The following is an 18,237-nucleotide window of genomic DNA, read 5'->3' on the forward strand; positions in this document are numbered from 1 at the left end:
TGATTAACCAGCCATGTCTTTGTAGAAAGGTAATGGTTACCTGAAGCTGGTGGTGAAGAAACTCTGGTGAGTGTGCTAAGAGCAAGAGGTCATGCAAGTATGGGAGCAGCCAGATTCCCTGATGACGCAGGTGGGCTGCCATAACTGCCATGAGTTTGGTAAAGGCCCGCAGAGCTGTAGAAAGCCTAAAGGGCAGTGCCTGCAATTGGAAATGTTGCTGTAGGACAGCAATATGAAGATACCGCTGATGAGAGGGTGCTATAGGTACATGTAGGTAAGCGTCCTGAATATCCAGAGACACCATAAAGTCCAGAGACTCCATAGCTAGGACAATAGAGCAGAGAGTTTCCATACAAAAATTAGGAACCCTGATAAACTTGTTCAGAAATTTGAGGTTGAGGATAGGCCGAAGAGACCCATAGGGCTTCTGAACCAGGAAAAGGGTGGAATAATAACAGTTTCCTCGCTGTGACGATGGGACTGGAATGATTACACCCGAGTGCAGCAAGGACTGAATGGCCTTCTGGAGGAGCAGGGCTTTGCTTAAGTCTGATGGAGGGCCTGTGTAAAAAAAACTGCTGGGGGGCACCTCAAAAATTAGAGGGTGTACACATGAGAGACCACTTCTTGTACCCAAGAGTCTGTTGTTTGACGCCAGCAATGGGTGAATTGAAGAAGTCGGCCTCCTACTCTGGGATCCCCTCAGGGGGAGGCCTGTCCCATCCCATCAGGCAGAAGGTTTGACCTCGGATTTAGTAGCAGGACGTCTTGTGGCCCAGGCCTGCTTGGTCATGAGTTTGGAGGCCCTTGTGGAAGCAGTTGCAGAGGAAAGGACTGGCCTTTAGCTTTTCCCTGGGGACAAAAGGACCTAAAGGATGACATCCAAGGCCTCTGTGTAAATGCGGATTGCAGAAAGGCTATCTTAAGATGCCGCCAAAGTAGTCACAATCTTATCCAGCTCCGGACCAAAGAGAATCTTCAGATTGTAGGGCAGTGATTCTAAGACCTTCTTAGAGTCCAAGTCTGCCAATGAACAAAGCCAAAGGCTACAGCGAGCTACCACCTTAGTAGCAGCTGCTTTGGAGGCCAAGAAACCAGTATCCAAAGCCGCTTCTCCTAAAGGAGGCTGCATCCCTGATGTGGGAGATATAGGACAGCTATTTCTGGGAAGCATTCGAGGGAAATGATTCCCCCAGAGCATCAGTCCAGCTCTCAATGGCTTTTGTCACCCAGGCAATGGCCAACACAGACTTCCTATCCGTTGTGACCTTTAAGGAGAAAACCGTAGGGATAGGTAAAGTAGAGCTTGTAATCAGACGTGTGACATGGGAGCTGGGGTGTCACGACCAGTTTCGCGGCGTGGAGGTTTGCGGTCCTTACCGGTGAGGGCGCTGTGGCGTGGTCCTTCTGGCGGGGAGCTGGCGTGTGGAGACCGGCATTGCATGTAGGCAGAGGTCTCCCAGCGTTGGGCCATCCTGGCAAGGGTAAGTCTAGTGGCATCTCCGTGTCATGACTGTCTGGGCGCCACCATGTTGTCTTTGGACACGTGACATAGCAGGCCAATCGTATGTAGGTCACCTGCTCTCTCTGCCCTATCACGTTCCGTCACTGGGTACTTAAGGGTGTTTGGAGTGTCCTGTAGTTGCCAGTGCAACGTGTTCACAGCGTCAGCTGTGAGAGAGAGTTCTCTGCGCTCCTGAACCTTAGACTTGCGCTCCGTTGCTTGCCCCAGCTCCTTGTCAGCCTCCGACTTTCTGCATAGTCTGCACCGCCCTGCCTTGCCTCGCACCTTCCACCAGACCCACTCCTGCCTGCACCTGGCTCCTCAGTTAATCCATTCCTGTGCAGCCATCATCACAGCATTACCGGATTCTCACTTCAGCCATCATCACAGCATTACCAGATTCTCCTTTCAGTCATCATCACAGCATTACCGGATTTCCCTTTCAGCCATCATCACAGCATTACCGGAATTCCCTTTCAGTCATCACAGCATTTCCAGATATCCCTCTCAGCCACTATTCAGCAAACCAGGATATCCACTTCACTCTTACAGTCTATCTGGATTCACCTCATTCATCTCTGTCACTGATCTGGACATTGGTTTATTCCCACTGACTACAGTTCCCTCCTGCCACATATATTCGTTTATTACTGTACTTTAGTTTATCTTATTATTCATGTCTACCAACATGAACATTAAACAACCCACCTTTCAGTTTAAACCTGTTTCAGTGTCTATTCCTGTTACCACCACGGGACCACAACAAACACAGGGCCTGTTTCATACCCGCTCGCGAGCACATAGTGCTCACAAGCGGGTTGATATTTGGCCCCTGCACATGCGCCGCCTCTGGCATACGCATGCGCGAGCCCCAGCGAGCGACGGCAGCTCCGTTGCTCACTAAAAGACGAGGCGGCTATCGATGTTGATTTACAGCTTGCCCAGTTTTGTACGCGGGGAGGGGGGGTGGCTGCACAAATGCAGGCGTTCCCTTAGGAACGCCTGCTGTTTGTGGGTGGCCCTACTGACATCACTCGTGATGTCAGTAGTGGACTTCCTGCTCTATTAGAGCAGGAAGTCCACTGGGGCTTGTGGGAGCCGAGACCCTCCCGCAGGGTCTCGCCGCAAGCCCGATGGTTGCGAAAATCGCGACCATCGCCAGGCCGCACGCACAAGCTGCGGGTGGTCACCCACAGCTGTGCGAGCGGCCTTGAGGCCGCAAAAAAAAAAAGAAAAAAAGAACGCCCTGATTCAGAGCGAGTGCCTCTGAATCAGGCCCACAGTCTCTAACATGGGGGAGCTACTCATTTAGTGCAATCAGCTATTGGAAAAGGGTAAAAAGAAATCAGGTGTTTTGGAGGTTGAAACTTTTTACTGGGAGTATTCCAAGCTTCGCTCATGAGTTCAGAAAGCTGATCCGAGTGAGGAAACTCTGCTAAACCCACATTCTGTCTTTCAAACAGCGGTTGTTTTGTTTTGGGAGCGGGCTCAGCATCTTCTAACTGAAGAATTGATTTCACAGCCCTTACTAAAGCAGGTACATTTATTTTGTGACTAAGGCTCTTCCTCCGCTGAGGGAAATTCGGTGAGAGAGATCTGTGTCTTCTGCCTGCTCAGATGACACCTCAGAATCTGAGAGATGTGTAGACTGTAAGGATAGTACAGTACATTTAGTAGATTTACTGGGTACGGGCTTCTCATTTTTCAACATATTTTGAAAGGCAGTGGAGGTAGCCGCTAGACTCTGTACTGAGTTAGAGAGTATGTCTACCCATGGAGGAGGTATAGGAGGTACTTGTATCGCCTGTACCTGTGGCAACCCCATAGGGGGAATTACTGCAGGGACTGCTAGGTGGTCCACAATTGTAGCCAACACCTGTGAAAAAGAAAGCCCAGGGGGGTTCCTGAGCAGGGGCTGGAGGGGCTGATTGGCCTGGTGTATTATAACAAGTTGCATATAGCCCATCATGAATGAAATCCTCCTCAGGTAAGCCTGCTGCACAGGATCTGCCAGAGAGCAGCATAGGTGCAGCAGTTTACTTGCTACCCTTGCCTTTGCTAGACATAGCTGCAGGATAGTATAGCACACAATGTGGCACTGAGCAGCGTGCAACCGCCAAGTATGTGACAGCCCTCACAAATACAAGTGGGTATGCAGTACAGTGACCCTGCCTTTGCTTAGATACACCTGCAGGAGTACACAGCACAGAATATGGCAGTGAGCAGAGTGCAACCAGACAGTGTGTGACAGCCTTCACAAATACAAGTGAATGTGAAGTACAGTGGACTCTTAATAAACCGGTATGTTAGAGTTATAGTGAGAAAAAAAAGAGGAAAGACATAAGCTGACCGTATAGTGAAAACACACAGGCAGACAGCGCTAGCATAAGTCACATACAATGCAGAAATCAATATAACTGCATAGCGCACTACAATCAACTACTCAGACCGCAGAGGCTGGTAGGCTATAGCGCTATATAACCTTGCTCCTAGGAGAAGTACTGTATGTAGTGGGGACAGGACCCAAAGATTCCAGAGAGTTGTTGTGGCTGCTGCATAGAGAAAATGGCTGCCGGAGATTTCGGAGGGTGACGGGGAAAAAGATCAGCTCAGGACGGCAGACCGCGGTGGACTGGCACTCTGAGCTGGGGGAGGGGGTCGCATTAACAGAGAGCAGACCTCCCCTGGCTGACTTTTAACCAACGGTTCCCTGGTCTCTAGCACCAGTATATATGACCAGGTGGAAAAGTGGAGTTCAGGGCAGACCTGTGACCTCGTCAGGACCTCCGGTCTGTCCAGAGACCGGAAGTAAGACGCCTTACCTGTCCCCTTGAGTCCCGGCTGCAGTCTGGGGTCCACCCGCGGGGCCTGCTAGCCAGGTCCCCGGGAGCCCCGCCAAAAGTACGAAGCGGCACCAGAGGGATGATGGAGCGGCAGCACAGACGTCCAGAGGACAGTCTAGTGCTGCTCGCCCGTCAGCTGTAAAAATAAATAAAATAAATCTTAAAAATGAAAGCTTGGGCTGCTTAATGCAGCCCCCAGTTCTAATAGAAATCAGTCTCCTGACGGATACCAAGCAAACGGATTGCCTCAGGAGCGGGGTATAGAGGGAGGGGTATATAACTGTCTGGTGTCCGGTCTTCCTATCCACCACCTACATCCCATTGTCTCCCTGTGGAGCCCTAAGGGCCTTGAAGAAGAAAAATAAAATTAAACAAATATATATCAGAAGTATCTGCTAAAGTAAAACACAGAAATTAGGTCTGGTTCTAATATACATACCATCTTTTGGAGACTCTGCCGTTTTAGACACTGCCATCATCTTGGCAGGAGGAGATTGATCATGGCACACCTGATGTAAAAAGTTAATAGATTTGCCAATCAAGAGAACCTGCAAGGAGAAGTTTCAACAAATGGTGTCCATAAAAAGAAGTCAAGGGATTTCTTGCCATTTATTAAAGGGTGAAATCTGAGACCTTGCTGTATTTAAAATTGGGAAATATTAGCAAAATTTTAACTTAAAGGGCCATTCTATGACATGTAACATACTTTACAGTGGAGTGGGCTCAATGTTTTACGCACAACTACGACATTTACAGATCGGCGTATGCGCTGGATATGTACGGAGCATGTGCCAATCTCTGTCTGCGTCGACAGTCGCAGTACCCTCTTATTATTTTTCTTATTTATATGGCGACACAAGTGTTCCGTAGCTCCTTACAAAGTACATAAACAAATAGGTTGACCAGTGACTTACAGTACAGTACAATACAGGACAAGGACATGGATAATATACATTAGCGACCATAACACCCAGATAAGCAACAGAGCAAAGTAACCAAGTGTTAGGTGCCCTAGTGGGGAGTAAATAGTAGACAAAAGTAAGGAGAAGCACAAGAGGGTAGAGGGCCCAGCTCGTAAAAGCTTACATTCTAAAGGGGAGGGGCAGACAAACAGGTGTGACACAGATGGGGTAGGCAGGGAGGAAGGAATATGTAGCAGCAAGTTAAGATGGAAGGCTTTGATGAAGTAGTGGGTCTTGAGAGCCCATTTGAAGGATTGTAGAGAGCTGGGGAGTCTGATGGGAAGAGGGAGAGAGTTCCAAAGGTGGGGGGGTAGCGTGGGCAAAAACTTGTGGAGGCGGGAGTGGGAGGAAGTAATCAATTGGCATGAGAGGCGGTGTGCATTTGTTGAACGAAGAGGGCGGACAGGAGAGCGAAGGGAGATGAGGTCTGTGATATAAATGGGAGAGGAATGGGTGAGGGCTTTGTAAGTGAGTGCGAGAACCTTGAATTGGGTTCTGAAAGGGAAAGGGTGCCAGTAGAGAGCTTATAGGAGAGGGGAGGCAGATGTAGAGCGTTTGGAGAGGAAGATGAGCCGAGCAACTGCATTGAGGACTGACTGGAGAGGGGAGAGAAAGGAGTTGGGGAGGCCAGACAGGAGGAGGTTACAGTAGTCCAATCTGGAGATGACCAATGAGTGTATGAGGGTTTTAGTGGCATCTTGGGTGAGAAAGGGTCTAATTTTGGAAATCCTTTTAAGATTAAAACGACAGGACTGTGAGAGATTCTGGATGTCATGAGAAGGAGGAGTCCACGATAAGACACCGCACTTTGGGGCTAGAGGAGATAGTTAGCCTTAGTCATATCATGATTGATGTGCTGCGGCTTTTTGAGGGCGAGGGCAGCAACTGTGAGCATTTTAAAAAACGGGAGCAGTTTTGAAGATGTGCCAAGGCCAGGCTCTACATCTTCCAACGCAGATTTCCTGGCCCCGGCAGAGGAGTTCTGACAGCCATACTGAGTAAGCTTAGGCTTACTCAAATAGCTGATGGCTGCCCAATGTTGATCTGATGCCGAGTCTACAGACGCAGCACTTGGATCTGCAATGCCAGCAGTGGGCATTCAGACGCCTCTCCATCATTACCAAACTTCCGCATAGCTACTGCGTCTTTGCAAATAGCGTAGAGCTCTGAATAAGGCCCAGTATCTGTATAATAAATTACAAATCTATTGCAGTATTTACTGTGCCAAATAATGTTGCATTAGTACTGTAATCATATGATTTTTTTTTTTCTACCTAAATGTACTTTGAGTGTGACATACTGTACATAACCATAAAACGGCTCTACGAGCTAAATGAACTAAATGGATAGTTCCAATTTCCACAGTAATGCTAACAAAATAGTACAGGAGCAGCACCTTCCTGTTGTATATTAATAGTATTTAATTCCACTTTGGCACAGACATTTCAATCTTTGTTAATTTTTAATTTTAACCAAGAAATTGAGTTCCTTCTACAGAATAAAATGTTTTGTACAGGTCGGACTGTAACTTGGTGCTACATCTTCCACTTGAAACGCTGATACTAATTTTCTACTGCCTGGCTCAAAAAGATATATCAGTGGGGTAGGTGGAGATTTGAATACTGGCACCAGTGCTATAGTCAGGGCACTAGAGCAGGGAGACCATGAGCATTTGGTCTCAAAGCAAGTGTCAATTAGCACTAGGCTATATCAGGCTCGTATGGACAGTGGGAGACCCAAAGCTTGTCATCCCGATCATAATGTGTCACCAAGCCCCAAGCTGGTCAGAATTCCCTAGAGGAATTGTGACCAAAAACTCTCCCCACCTCCAGTAGGGTAAACCATCCACATGCTAAGTAGCAAATGGGCTCCTCTAGCCATCCATTAAGTGGTGGGTGAAAAGCTATTGGTTTCAAGAGTAAACATTAAGTACTCCATGTTTGGTAGACCTCCATTTTAAGACTAAATACACAGAATCCTTGACTCCATAATGGAAGTATGGATCTCTTAATATCCATGGATTTCCTCCTCTCCTATCCCCCTCTAAATCTGTCAAATCAGTTAACAAAATTCCAAAATGCTCGTTCCCCTTTCACTTAACTCTTTCTCTACCTCTCTGTTCTTTCTCCATTCCTTTTTTTTTTTTTCCTTTCTCTTTGGTGGATCTAGCCACACATTCTCTCCTCTTTTCCTTCCCCCCATGTACTTTTCTCCATTTATATTTTATTAAAATGGATATCACAGTATCACTTGGATTGAGCTACATATAACCTAGGTGTCTGATTGTTTCAAAAATAAAGGTTAGACAACAGAATATAAATAGAGAGAGAAACAGTGTATTGTGTTGATCCTTCATAAACATATTTTAAAAATTCCAAGTCAATTGTTGTGTTCCTCTAGAAATAGACAAATCCACCTCCCCTCTTTCGGGTAAAAAATAATCTGACACATTGCAAGCATTACCTACCACTTCCAACAAGCAGACCTCTTCAATAACATATGGGCTCTCTGGCCAACTACGCCACCTCCACACCCAAACTCTACCCCTACCTCTGTAATAGGCCTCTTTTTCTATAAAGAAAATTAAACCAAAATGCAGGCTCTATCGATTATAGCAATACGCACCCACACTGTCTTTAATATTTCTTTTTTTTTTTTTTTTATTAAATCTGGTTATATTTTGTTACAAAATGTGGACATTGTACTCCATCTCTTTTATGTATATATTTTTTAAATCAATATACCATCCAATCATTTACAGTACCATTTAATTAAACTATTAATTCCAAAGGCAATCTTTGCATTACCTGTAAAATGGTTGTAATGTACATTACACCTTATTTATTTTAAATATAAAAAACCTTAACATACGACACAGTATAAACTTTACAACCTTATTTCATTACAATGATACACATTTGGTTGCTTTTAATTTGGCATTAGAATATTTTATACTTTTATGTTTTATGAAAAATGCTTCATACACAACAGTATGCTATAGTAGTGTAGTACATTGCATTGAAGATTGCTTATGGATGTGCCAGAACCAAAAATGCATTGCAAGGGAAACAACAGTATATTTAGAAACACAGGGCTTGACCAGTTGCATTTACATGTGGTGAGGCTTTATACAGAGGACTTGCAGTTTTGTATTTATTTTTTTTAATTTAATTTCCCTTTGCATTACATAAAGGATAATGATTTGCTGAGGACTATTTTCAAGAATTATTTTGGATTTAGCAGTTTCATACACCTTTACCACTGCCCAAACAACCCAGGTTATTGCCCGGTCTACCCGGGTCGTGGCTTGTGACCCAGGTATACGACCCTGGTAACAGTGCAGCATAAACTCGGGTCATGCCTCAAACGAGCGGATTGGCTGGCTTCAATAGTGCTTAGAGATGACAATCTTCAAGCATCCACTGTAATGCCGGAAGACCCGGATAGTGTGAACGGCTGGACACTGGAATAACCCGGGTCCAGGTGCTTGTGTGAAAGGGATAAAACCCGGCTCCGACCTGTGCTCAGTGTACTGGGTTGGAGACGGGCTTTTGGTGGAAAAGTGGTAAAATATGGTAAAGCATGAGTTGGGAGAGTAATTTTAACAAAAAAGGATATGTTGTGGCTTTCTATTATGTATGTTTGCAAAACTTCATATTCTAGCTGGTCATATCTGCTATAGGTCTGCTGGTATGTATATGTAATTCAATAAGCACCCACATGCTTAAGCAGTCAAAGGTTGTCAGGATTGCTGGGACATGTAGTTCCAAACACATACATCAGTAATTATTCCACCTGCTTTGATAGAAAACCTTATTGCTTTAGAAAACTGCAGCAATTGTGATTTTGATTATTTTTTTCTTAAAGTGCCACATTGTTTACAAAGGGCTGTGGAGTTGGAAACCATTTTGGATGTACATATTACAGAAGAAAGTATTGTATGTATTTTTTTTTTTTTGCTCTTCATGGATTGCATGTATAATACTGGTTTAAGACTATGTATACTTTTATGTAAGATTTTTTCTTTTTATATATTAACCCATTTATGGCTTGTTCTTTCCAGTTTATCATAGGTGGTTCCAGCCTCCTATTTTGCAGCAGCAGACATTTCATTTCTGAGGTATACTGTACACTTATTTTATCACATATGTTACGACTTTGCTCCCCATCAGGGGAATAATTTTGTGTTGGACCGGAGAAGAAATCCAATAAAAAGTGTTGTTAAATAAGACAAAAAACAACCAAGACCAGTACAGCAGTGTTTGTTCTGTGTTTATATTGTTTTGAGCAAAAAATTATTAACACTAGCTGGAAATTTGTTATTACTAATTAATATATATTTGCCATATATGAAGGAGTCGGGCTGTAGTAAAACTGAGAAGTCAGAGCCAAAAGTTTGGCGTACAGACTACACCAGCCCTGCTTTACATGACTGGCAGCATAACATACAGATGGGTCTTCTTACAACCAGCCTACTTGCGTGCTAAACAGCCCTTCTAGTCGCACCATGCCGTGGCGTAACTCGGTAGAGCTGAGCGTCTTTTCATGCAACTTTTTATCTTCAAATGTGTCTTATTGGCATAGTGATGCGAATAGTTAGCACAAGCAGCTTCTGTTGATTAAAACGATATACAGCATGCATATAATCTGTGAACGACTGCGGGTGTATCTGCATACGAAATGCTACGTTAACGTATTGTTTCGTATGCAGATACATCCGCAGACGCACATAGAAGCTGCTTGTGCCAACTATTCACATCGCTATGCGAATAAGATGCATTTGAAGGTAAAAAGTCAAGCGAAATGACGCTCGTGCTACTGATTCACACGGAGCTCCGACGTTATGTGTAGCGCATGGAGGATAGATGTATGTGGACACATCTGTACCAGATGTCAGTTTAACGCTTGAAACATCTGTAGTCATAGGGAAAATAATAGAAAGGTATCTTTTTTTTTTTAAATACTTCGTCTATTTTTCTCCTAAGTAACAGAATGGATATTTCAGTAGGCTACAAAAAAGCTCAATCTGCACCAAATAAAAATAATACATTTGTTTGGATAGAATAAATTAGTCAACATTTATACTCTGCATACCTCCAAAAAACACAGAAATTGGTCTGGATCTGAAGAGATTAAAAACAGCCGAACATTAAATGATATAGTACAGTATAGAATTTGTAAAATCCTTTTCACCTTTCTAGACTGATCCATAGTTATGAAAGATGGAATCATAGACTTCCTTAAAGTATATTTGTCATGCCAAAGCCGGTCTGTTTTCACTGTAGGATCTGAAGCTACAAAAAACTAAAAAGAAAGACCTGATTAAGTCACTCAAATCCTTAGATAGATGTTAACACATTTCACCATTAAGATTACAGACTGTGTTCAAATGCATATTGTTAAAACTGCACTACCACCAAACTGTGTTACAGAACTGGTATTACTGTAGACAAAAAAAAAGGAGGCTGCATAGAGCATCAACTGGACCTGGGGAGAACAGGAACGGTTTACCTATGTGATAGTAAAGCTTTAAATTGGTCAAGAACTAAAAGGAATGTGCATTCATACAGCATTTGAAATAAATTAATTCCAGATTCCAAATCAGTTCAAGAAATGGGGATTATTCTTTCAAGGAGTGTTCACATGTGCATATACAGTGGCTTTCAATAGTATTTAACTCCTAATATGAAGACAAAAGATCATTATAAGAAAATGAAAGCAAAAGTTACATACATGCACATGATTGAAAAAGCTAGAAAAAAAAATATCGAAGTGCTTTGATATCCTGTTGGATCAATTGCGAGGAAATGGAAGTTGCATCATGCCACCCAGGCACTGCTTAGACAAGGCCGTCCCACACAAAACTCAGCGTGAGTGTATGGAGGAGACTTATGAGGGAAGCCACATAGAGCACTCACTTTGAAGGAGCTACAGATTTCAGTGGCTGAGACTGGAGTGAAGGTGCACCAGTCAGAAAATATTAAGAACTCTGCATACAACTGGCCTGTATGGTAGTGTGTCTAGAAAGAAGCCATTACTGACATCAAAGTGTTTGTAATTTGTCAGAAAAGTTCAGAGTGACATAGGATATGGTTTTGTGGTCAGATAAAATAAAACTATTATTTTGAATTGCGGCCAGAAAGCACAATGCATAGAGAAAACACTGCCCATTTCTGAGCAAATCAATCCCAACAGTGAAGTATGTGGCTGGCACCAACGGGAATGCTTATCCTCAACAGGGACTGGTATCTTGTTAAAACTGAAGAAACGATGGATGGTGCAAATACAGAGAGAAACCACAAAACATCCTGCTAAAAACTAAAGCGTGGGAGAAAGTTAACTTTTCGCAAGGGCAATGATCCTAAGCACAAGGCCAAAGCAATACAGGAATGTTTAAACAAAACAATAATGATCATATTTAAAAAAAAAAAAAAAGGAATGTGTTCTACAATGGTCAAGTCAAAGTCCAGCTTTCAATCCAATCGAGAATTTGTGGCACTATTTCAAAATTGCAGTACACAAGAGTCATCCATCCAACCCTAAACCAAACCTGCAAGGTAGTATGGGCCAAAATAATTTCTAAACAATGTGCAAATCTGACAGACGCTTACCCTAACAGATTTATGGTGCGTACACACATAGCGATTTAAATGATCGATTTGAATAACGATATCGTTACAGTTATCGTTCATTTAAATGGTCCCTACCACCTTACCATCGATCAGTGATGCGCGGCCACGTATGGATGATAGCGATATCATCGATCGGCCGTGCATGTCGGCCAACTTGCTCAATATAGAAGATGTTACTATAGGGACCCTAGTTGTCGGCAAGTTTGTGGTGTGCTGGGTGATCGATATCGAGGTGCATGACGATCAGAAAGCAATATCGTATCGCTGGCTGATCGCTACTTGTGTATGCACCATTAGGCCCGTATTCAATTAGAGGCGAAAAGTCGGAAAAGTTTCGCCTGTCCGACTTTCCGCCTCCTACGCCTGTTTCAGAGGCAGAAACTTTACGCACACGTCCCCCCACTTTTCTCCATATTTAATTCCTAAACAAGCGGAAACCGGCGAATGTGGAACAGGTGGTAAGTACTGTCAGTATTGGGAGGAATTAGTCTGTACCACTAAAAAAGATGCACTAACACAGGGAATCAATGTAGATGTGTACTAATAGCCCTAATAAAAGGGTTTGGGATACTTATATAATTTAAATTGCTTCTCATTATAGCGTCTTTGCAAAAGTAGTGAAGAATGGCATAAAGCAGTATTTTTGGGTGAAAATAAGTAGTCCTGTCAAATTTGGGGTACCTGAAAATGGGTGCAGGCGTATTATGTTTCTAAAGTGAACTTTTAAAAAAGTTCAAAAACGCACCTGCTACATGCACCTGCAATCCCAAAAACACCTGACCCAGCCTTGCAGACCCTCAAGAAGTCTATTTCGCTAGTTTTTATGCTTGTCCCTCCATTATTTACTTTTCACCCACAAAACGAAAGTACTTTTGTGGGTGAAAAAAAGTACTGGAGGTAATTTTTTTGCTGATTTGTTCTTTGGAGGGCTGTACCAAGGGTTCTGAGTCGTTTCCCCATGATTGTACCTCAAAATAGCGATTTTGCACTTTTTTTCACCGCCTATTACAATTCATTGACTTTCCGCTTAAGCGATATCGTCCTGGAATTGAATATGGAGATACTTTGAAAACAGGCGGAAATTCTGAATTCGCGGAAACTTAGCTCCAAACGGCACTTTTCGTCTCTAATTGAATCCGGCCCGTAGGAGGGAAGTCAATTAGGGACGTTAACTTAACGGGGTTGAAAAAAGGGGGCAGCCGCTGGCTTTTTCACCTGAGGTTATTTAATTAGCCTCCCTTTTTCACCTGAGCCCCGTATGTGCAGTTAACGCCCGTTAACTCAGAGTCAGTGATAAGTTCACATCCCTACGCGTTAACAGGGTCTTTACACACGTTACCGGCAGCTTTCAGAGATTTATTTACTGGTCCCAGGAGACCAGAAAAGAAATCTCACATAAGCGAGGCTAATTGAATACAGGCCAGCGATCTATTAGCACCCGTTCAGTTAAAGAGTCTAAAGCTGCATACACATGTAAAGATTTTCTGTCCAACCATCCAATTAGTTGATTGGTTGGATGAAAATCTGGTAGCGTATGGGAGTAACTGATTATCAGAAATTTGCTACTAAATACCAGAAAACAGATGAAAATGGTCGTTAGACAAGTTTGTTAAATGTTTGATCGAAACAATTTGTTAAAACAAGTTTTTGTCCATTTTCCGACGTTTGGGAGCAAATTGCTGATTGTCATTTGCTATCATACCATACCAGATTTTCATTCCAACCAATCAAGTTGTTGGATAGAAAAACTTTACGTGTGTTCCCAGCTTAATTGAATTCCACCCTTAAAGCTGTTATAGCAGCAAAACATGATTCAACCAAGTACTAAGTTGAGTACTTACGCAATCAGCATTTTACAAACTAATAATGAACTGTGTGTTTGAAAATGTATTTTAAAACAGTAGTGGTTCACATTACAAATACTGTCTGGAACAATCGGAATAAGTGTAATTTCTAATACAGACAAATCTGACTCACTAGAAGTTTGAATACTTTAGCAAGTCACTGCATAATAAAACGTTACTTTCGCTTTTGTATCAAAAACTGTTGTACTGTACACAAATAATTAACCATTTTTTTTAGAACTCATTCTGGATTTATTATCGAGAACTATAGTTACAGCATATGTAAATTCCCAAACCTGTCAAAATATCTAGATAGGTTTGTCAATTCTTGCTTCCTGACTTCAAAACTATGTGTACACCAATTTAACAACAGAAAAAACATTCATCCTACGATTGCAAAAATAAAGCTGCATACAGACAACGATTTTGTTACCAACGATTTTATGAACGATTTTCTGTCAGATTTTTTAAAGTGTAATGAACGATTTTTTTGAACTAAACGATTTTTGCATATTCCCTTAATGAAAATCGTTGAGTTGACAAGTCTGACTGAACTATAAACTACAAACGTGAACGCACATGAACGATTAGCGTTCAACGTTTGACTCAGAAGGTGAACGATTTTTTTGAACGATATCGTTTAACGATAATCGGTCAAAAAAATTGTTGTGTGTGTATGCAGCTTAAGAGTTATGGTAGAACATACCTTAGTTAACTTTTTCTTCGAAATCCAGAGGGTCCACAGCAACTACCTTGGGGTATGTAGTTGGAGTGATTCATTGCACCAAACAGCTTACAGCTTTCCAGCTCCCAGAATGCATAGGGCCTCCTCCCTATATACCCCGCCCCCAGCCACAGGCATTCAGTTTGTAAACAAGCCTAATGGCAAGAGATGGAAAGTGGAGAAGAAAGTACAATGTACACAAGAAACGCTCTCAAAACACGAAGAGGGAATCAGTGATACAAAAATAAAGGAACAGATCCCAACTGAGGCCAGGTGAGTCAGAGTGGGTGCCCTGTGGACCTGAAAGAAAGAGTTAATTAAGGTATGTTATACCATAACTCTTATTTTCTTCTTCAGGGTCCATAGGGTCCACAGGAACTACCTTGGGGACGTTCTAAAGCAGCTCCTTTCAGGGTGGGGATGCTACTGAGCAGAAAGGAGAATCCGCCGCCCAAAGGAAGCATTCTGGGAGGCAAAAGTATCAAATGCATAGAATTTGATAAAAGTCTGGACCGAAGACCAAGTCGCTGCCTTGCATAATTGTTCTGCAGAGGCGTCATGTCTAAACGCCCACAGGCCAAGTAGAATGTGCTGTCACCGTGTTCTAAACAGGGAGATCAGCATGAGTATACACATGAGAAATAGTAATACGCAGCCACTGAGCCAGAGTCTGCTTGTAATGTGGCTGTCATAGACGAGGCGCGTCACGAACCACACTACAGCACAGGAAAGTGTGTGTTCCTTTGCATCGAGACGGACGGAGCTTGCAGACTGTCACGTTGTTGTCTCTATTACGAGGTATGAACCACAGATTTTGGTATGAGACAGATGGAGCATGAGGTGTGTTGGTGAGTGAGGATATATTGCACTCATTGCGAGACATTAATTCCATAAAACCTGCACTAAAACTGATAGTGGAAAACTATCTTAAGATTCCCGTAATTCGATTTCTGGACAGTTGTTACCAGTGTTCAGCAGGATTCAGTCTGGGAATTACTGTTTAAAGTCGTTATATCATCTATACGCATAAGACATTTCTGGAAAGTCACTATACTTTTGCTTGTGGAACTTTAAACAGATCGTAGGCTCCATGCTCATATGCATGGGATTATAACTATCTATACCCATGCATTCAGCATCTGAAATCATAGCTGCTATAAAGGGTTATTGTGGTGATCTAGACGTATATATCATTTATTATTTTAGCACAGTGTTTATTGGCTTTTTTGAAGTTGTGTGTTTTTAGACATTTTATATGTGTATTTATATTTGTTACATTGGCCAATGTCGTCTGTTCTAAATTAAATTTGTATATTTATTACACACGTCATTTTTTATTCTTATTTCTGGCACAGTCGCTACACATTTGTGTTTAACTACTTTTAACATATTACTGATTTAGGCTTCAGGTGTTACACAACGCTGCTGTTCATTTTCTTTTTTAGTCTAGTCCAGCTTGAAGAAATGCAAGAACTCGGGAGACCCTGAAAACCTTAGGGCAGGGCTTGATAAATATTTGTAAAATCTAGGAGCCAGGATCAAAGTACAGGAGCCAGACCACCGTCCCCCCAAAAAAATTACAGGAGTGAGTGAGCAGCACAGCTCTGTGTGTTATGCAACTGTTATACACACTATACTGGTCCACAAAATGGTCACAGTTGAATGGATACAGTAAAATGGAGGCCCCTTCACTGCTCTGCACAGCTCCCCTGCTCCACCCCCCACCCTCCAGTAATAAAGGACCACATTTCACATAAAATAATGGTGCCAGAAAGTACAAAACCCCCCCGCTCCTTGTGGACACACCACTATCCCTCTGAAGTCGCTCCGCAATCCCTGGCCAGGCATATACCCGACTACCGGAGAGCTCTATGCAGCCAGTGATAGGCACCAGTAGACAGCCGGAACGTACAGGAGGATCAGCGTAGACTGAGACAGACAGCAGGCAGGGATCAGAGCAGGGCAGGATGGAGAGAAATAGTCAGTGCAGGCTGGTACAGACAGAGGCACAGCAGTCACCGCAGGCGACACTCAGCACATGCACTCCTGTGCATGATATGAACACTGCAATACCATAGGCACGCATCTCCGCCAGAGCTGATGAGGATCTGCTTCCTCCCTCACTGCAAAATCTAGTAGCCAGGCAGCAAAATCTGGTAGCCATGGCGACCTGGCCCCCAGGATTTGTCGAGCCCTGCCTTAGGGTAATATTTTCTGCGGGAACACCAATGAAAAAATGAATGCCAAATCCTGTTATAGATGCGGCCCGAAGCAGGCTTCCTCACCCTCAGCATCGTCTCAATCACTGAAGTAGAGAAACCTTTGGCCTTTAAGACGGAAGCCTCAAGAGCCATGCCGTCAAAGCCAGACAAGGTAATTCAGGATATAGGCAGGGACCATGTACTAGCAAATCCGGACGTAGAGGCAGTGGAAGTTGACATTCTATGGATAAACATGTCAGATCGGTGAACTAATGCCTCCTGGGCCAGACAGGAGCTATTAGTATTATCCTGCCGCCCTCCTGCTTAAACTTTCTGACGGCCCTTGGGAAGAGGAAGATTGGAGGAAACCGGTATGCCATCCTGAAGTTTCATCTCACCGCCAGAGCGGCCATGAAGGCGGCTGAAGGATCCCTTGTTCTGGACTCGTGCCTGGGGACCTTGTGGTTGTGACGTGACGCCATGAGGTCTACACATCTGGTAGTCCCTACCTGTCTACCAGGAGTTGGAAGACGTCCAGATGAAGAGCCCATTCTGCGGTGTGTATGTCCTGACGACTTAGGAAGTCCGCTTCCCAGTTGGGGACTCCTGAGATAAATATTGCAGAGTTTGCTGGAAGATGGCATTCTGCCCACTACAGAATATTCGCCACTTTACTCATGGATGCTGGACTTCATGTGCCTCCTTGATGATTGATATAGGCCGCCGCAGTCGAGTTATCGGACTGAACCTGGACAGGCCTGCCTTGAAGTAGTCCTGTGCCAGAATGCGCACTCTGTGCACTGCAAGAAGCTCCAAAACATTTATCTGTAGGTGACTTTCCTGATCCGTCCACCTTCCCTGAATGGTGTGATGAGCTGTCACCGCTCCTCATCCTCGCAAACTTGCATCCGTGGTGAGGAGGACCCATTCTGGGACCCATAACTGGCGACCCTTGTCTAAATGAATCGTATGCAGCCAACAAGCGAGGGAGAGCCGAACATCTTGCGAGATGCGTATCATCTGAGACTTTATACAATGATACCGACCATCCCATTGAGACAGAATCCATTGCTGCAGAGACCTGGAATGGAACTAGGCATAAGCCACCATGTCGAATGTAGACACCATGGAGCCCAGCACCTGCATTGCCAAGTTAACTGATACTTCCTGCTTGCAAAGTAGACTGTGCACCCGAGATTGAAGTGCTGCAATCTTGTCCTTTGGCAGAAGAATCCTCTGTCCCAGAGAATCCAGCAGCACCCCAAAGTGCACCATTTGCTGAGTCTGAGAAAGACAAGAGTTTCCAATTGATTATCCAGCTGTGCTCTTGTAGGTAGACAATAGTCATCTGAAGATGACATTGTAACATCTCCTGAGATTGTGCCAATATCAGGTGGTCAACCAAATATGGCAGTATCCTGACTCATCGTCTGAGATGAGCCGTCATCACTGCCATTATCTTGCCATTATCTTGGTAATACCCGAGGGGCTGTCACCAACCCGAAGGGTAGAGCCTGATATCGGTAA

General features: G+C 43.6%; 1 protein-coding gene across 1 annotated transcript in view; it reads right to left on the reverse strand.

Annotated features, from left to right (window-relative positions):
* The window catches only part of TUBGCP3 (tubulin gamma complex component 3), a 277,741-nt gene that overhangs the window by 98,741 nt on the left and 160,763 nt on the right, over positions 1-18,237 (reverse strand). Inside the window, exons 12-13 of the mRNA XM_088456791.1 lie at positions 10,503-10,613; positions 4,787-4,895 (exon numbers count right to left, since the gene is read on the reverse strand). Of these exons, the coding sequence (XP_088312917.1) occupies positions 4,787-4,895; positions 10,503-10,613 (220 nt within the window). The remainder of the gene's footprint in view (positions 1-4,786; positions 4,896-10,502; positions 10,614-18,237) is intronic.

The sequence above is a fragment of the Taudactylus pleione genome, unplaced genomic scaffold (genome assembly GCF_031769625.1).
Source record: "Taudactylus pleione unplaced genomic scaffold, aTauple2 ptg000041l, whole genome shotgun sequence".
Classification (NCBI taxonomy): Eukaryota; Metazoa; Chordata; class Amphibia; order Anura; family Myobatrachidae; genus Taudactylus; species Taudactylus pleione.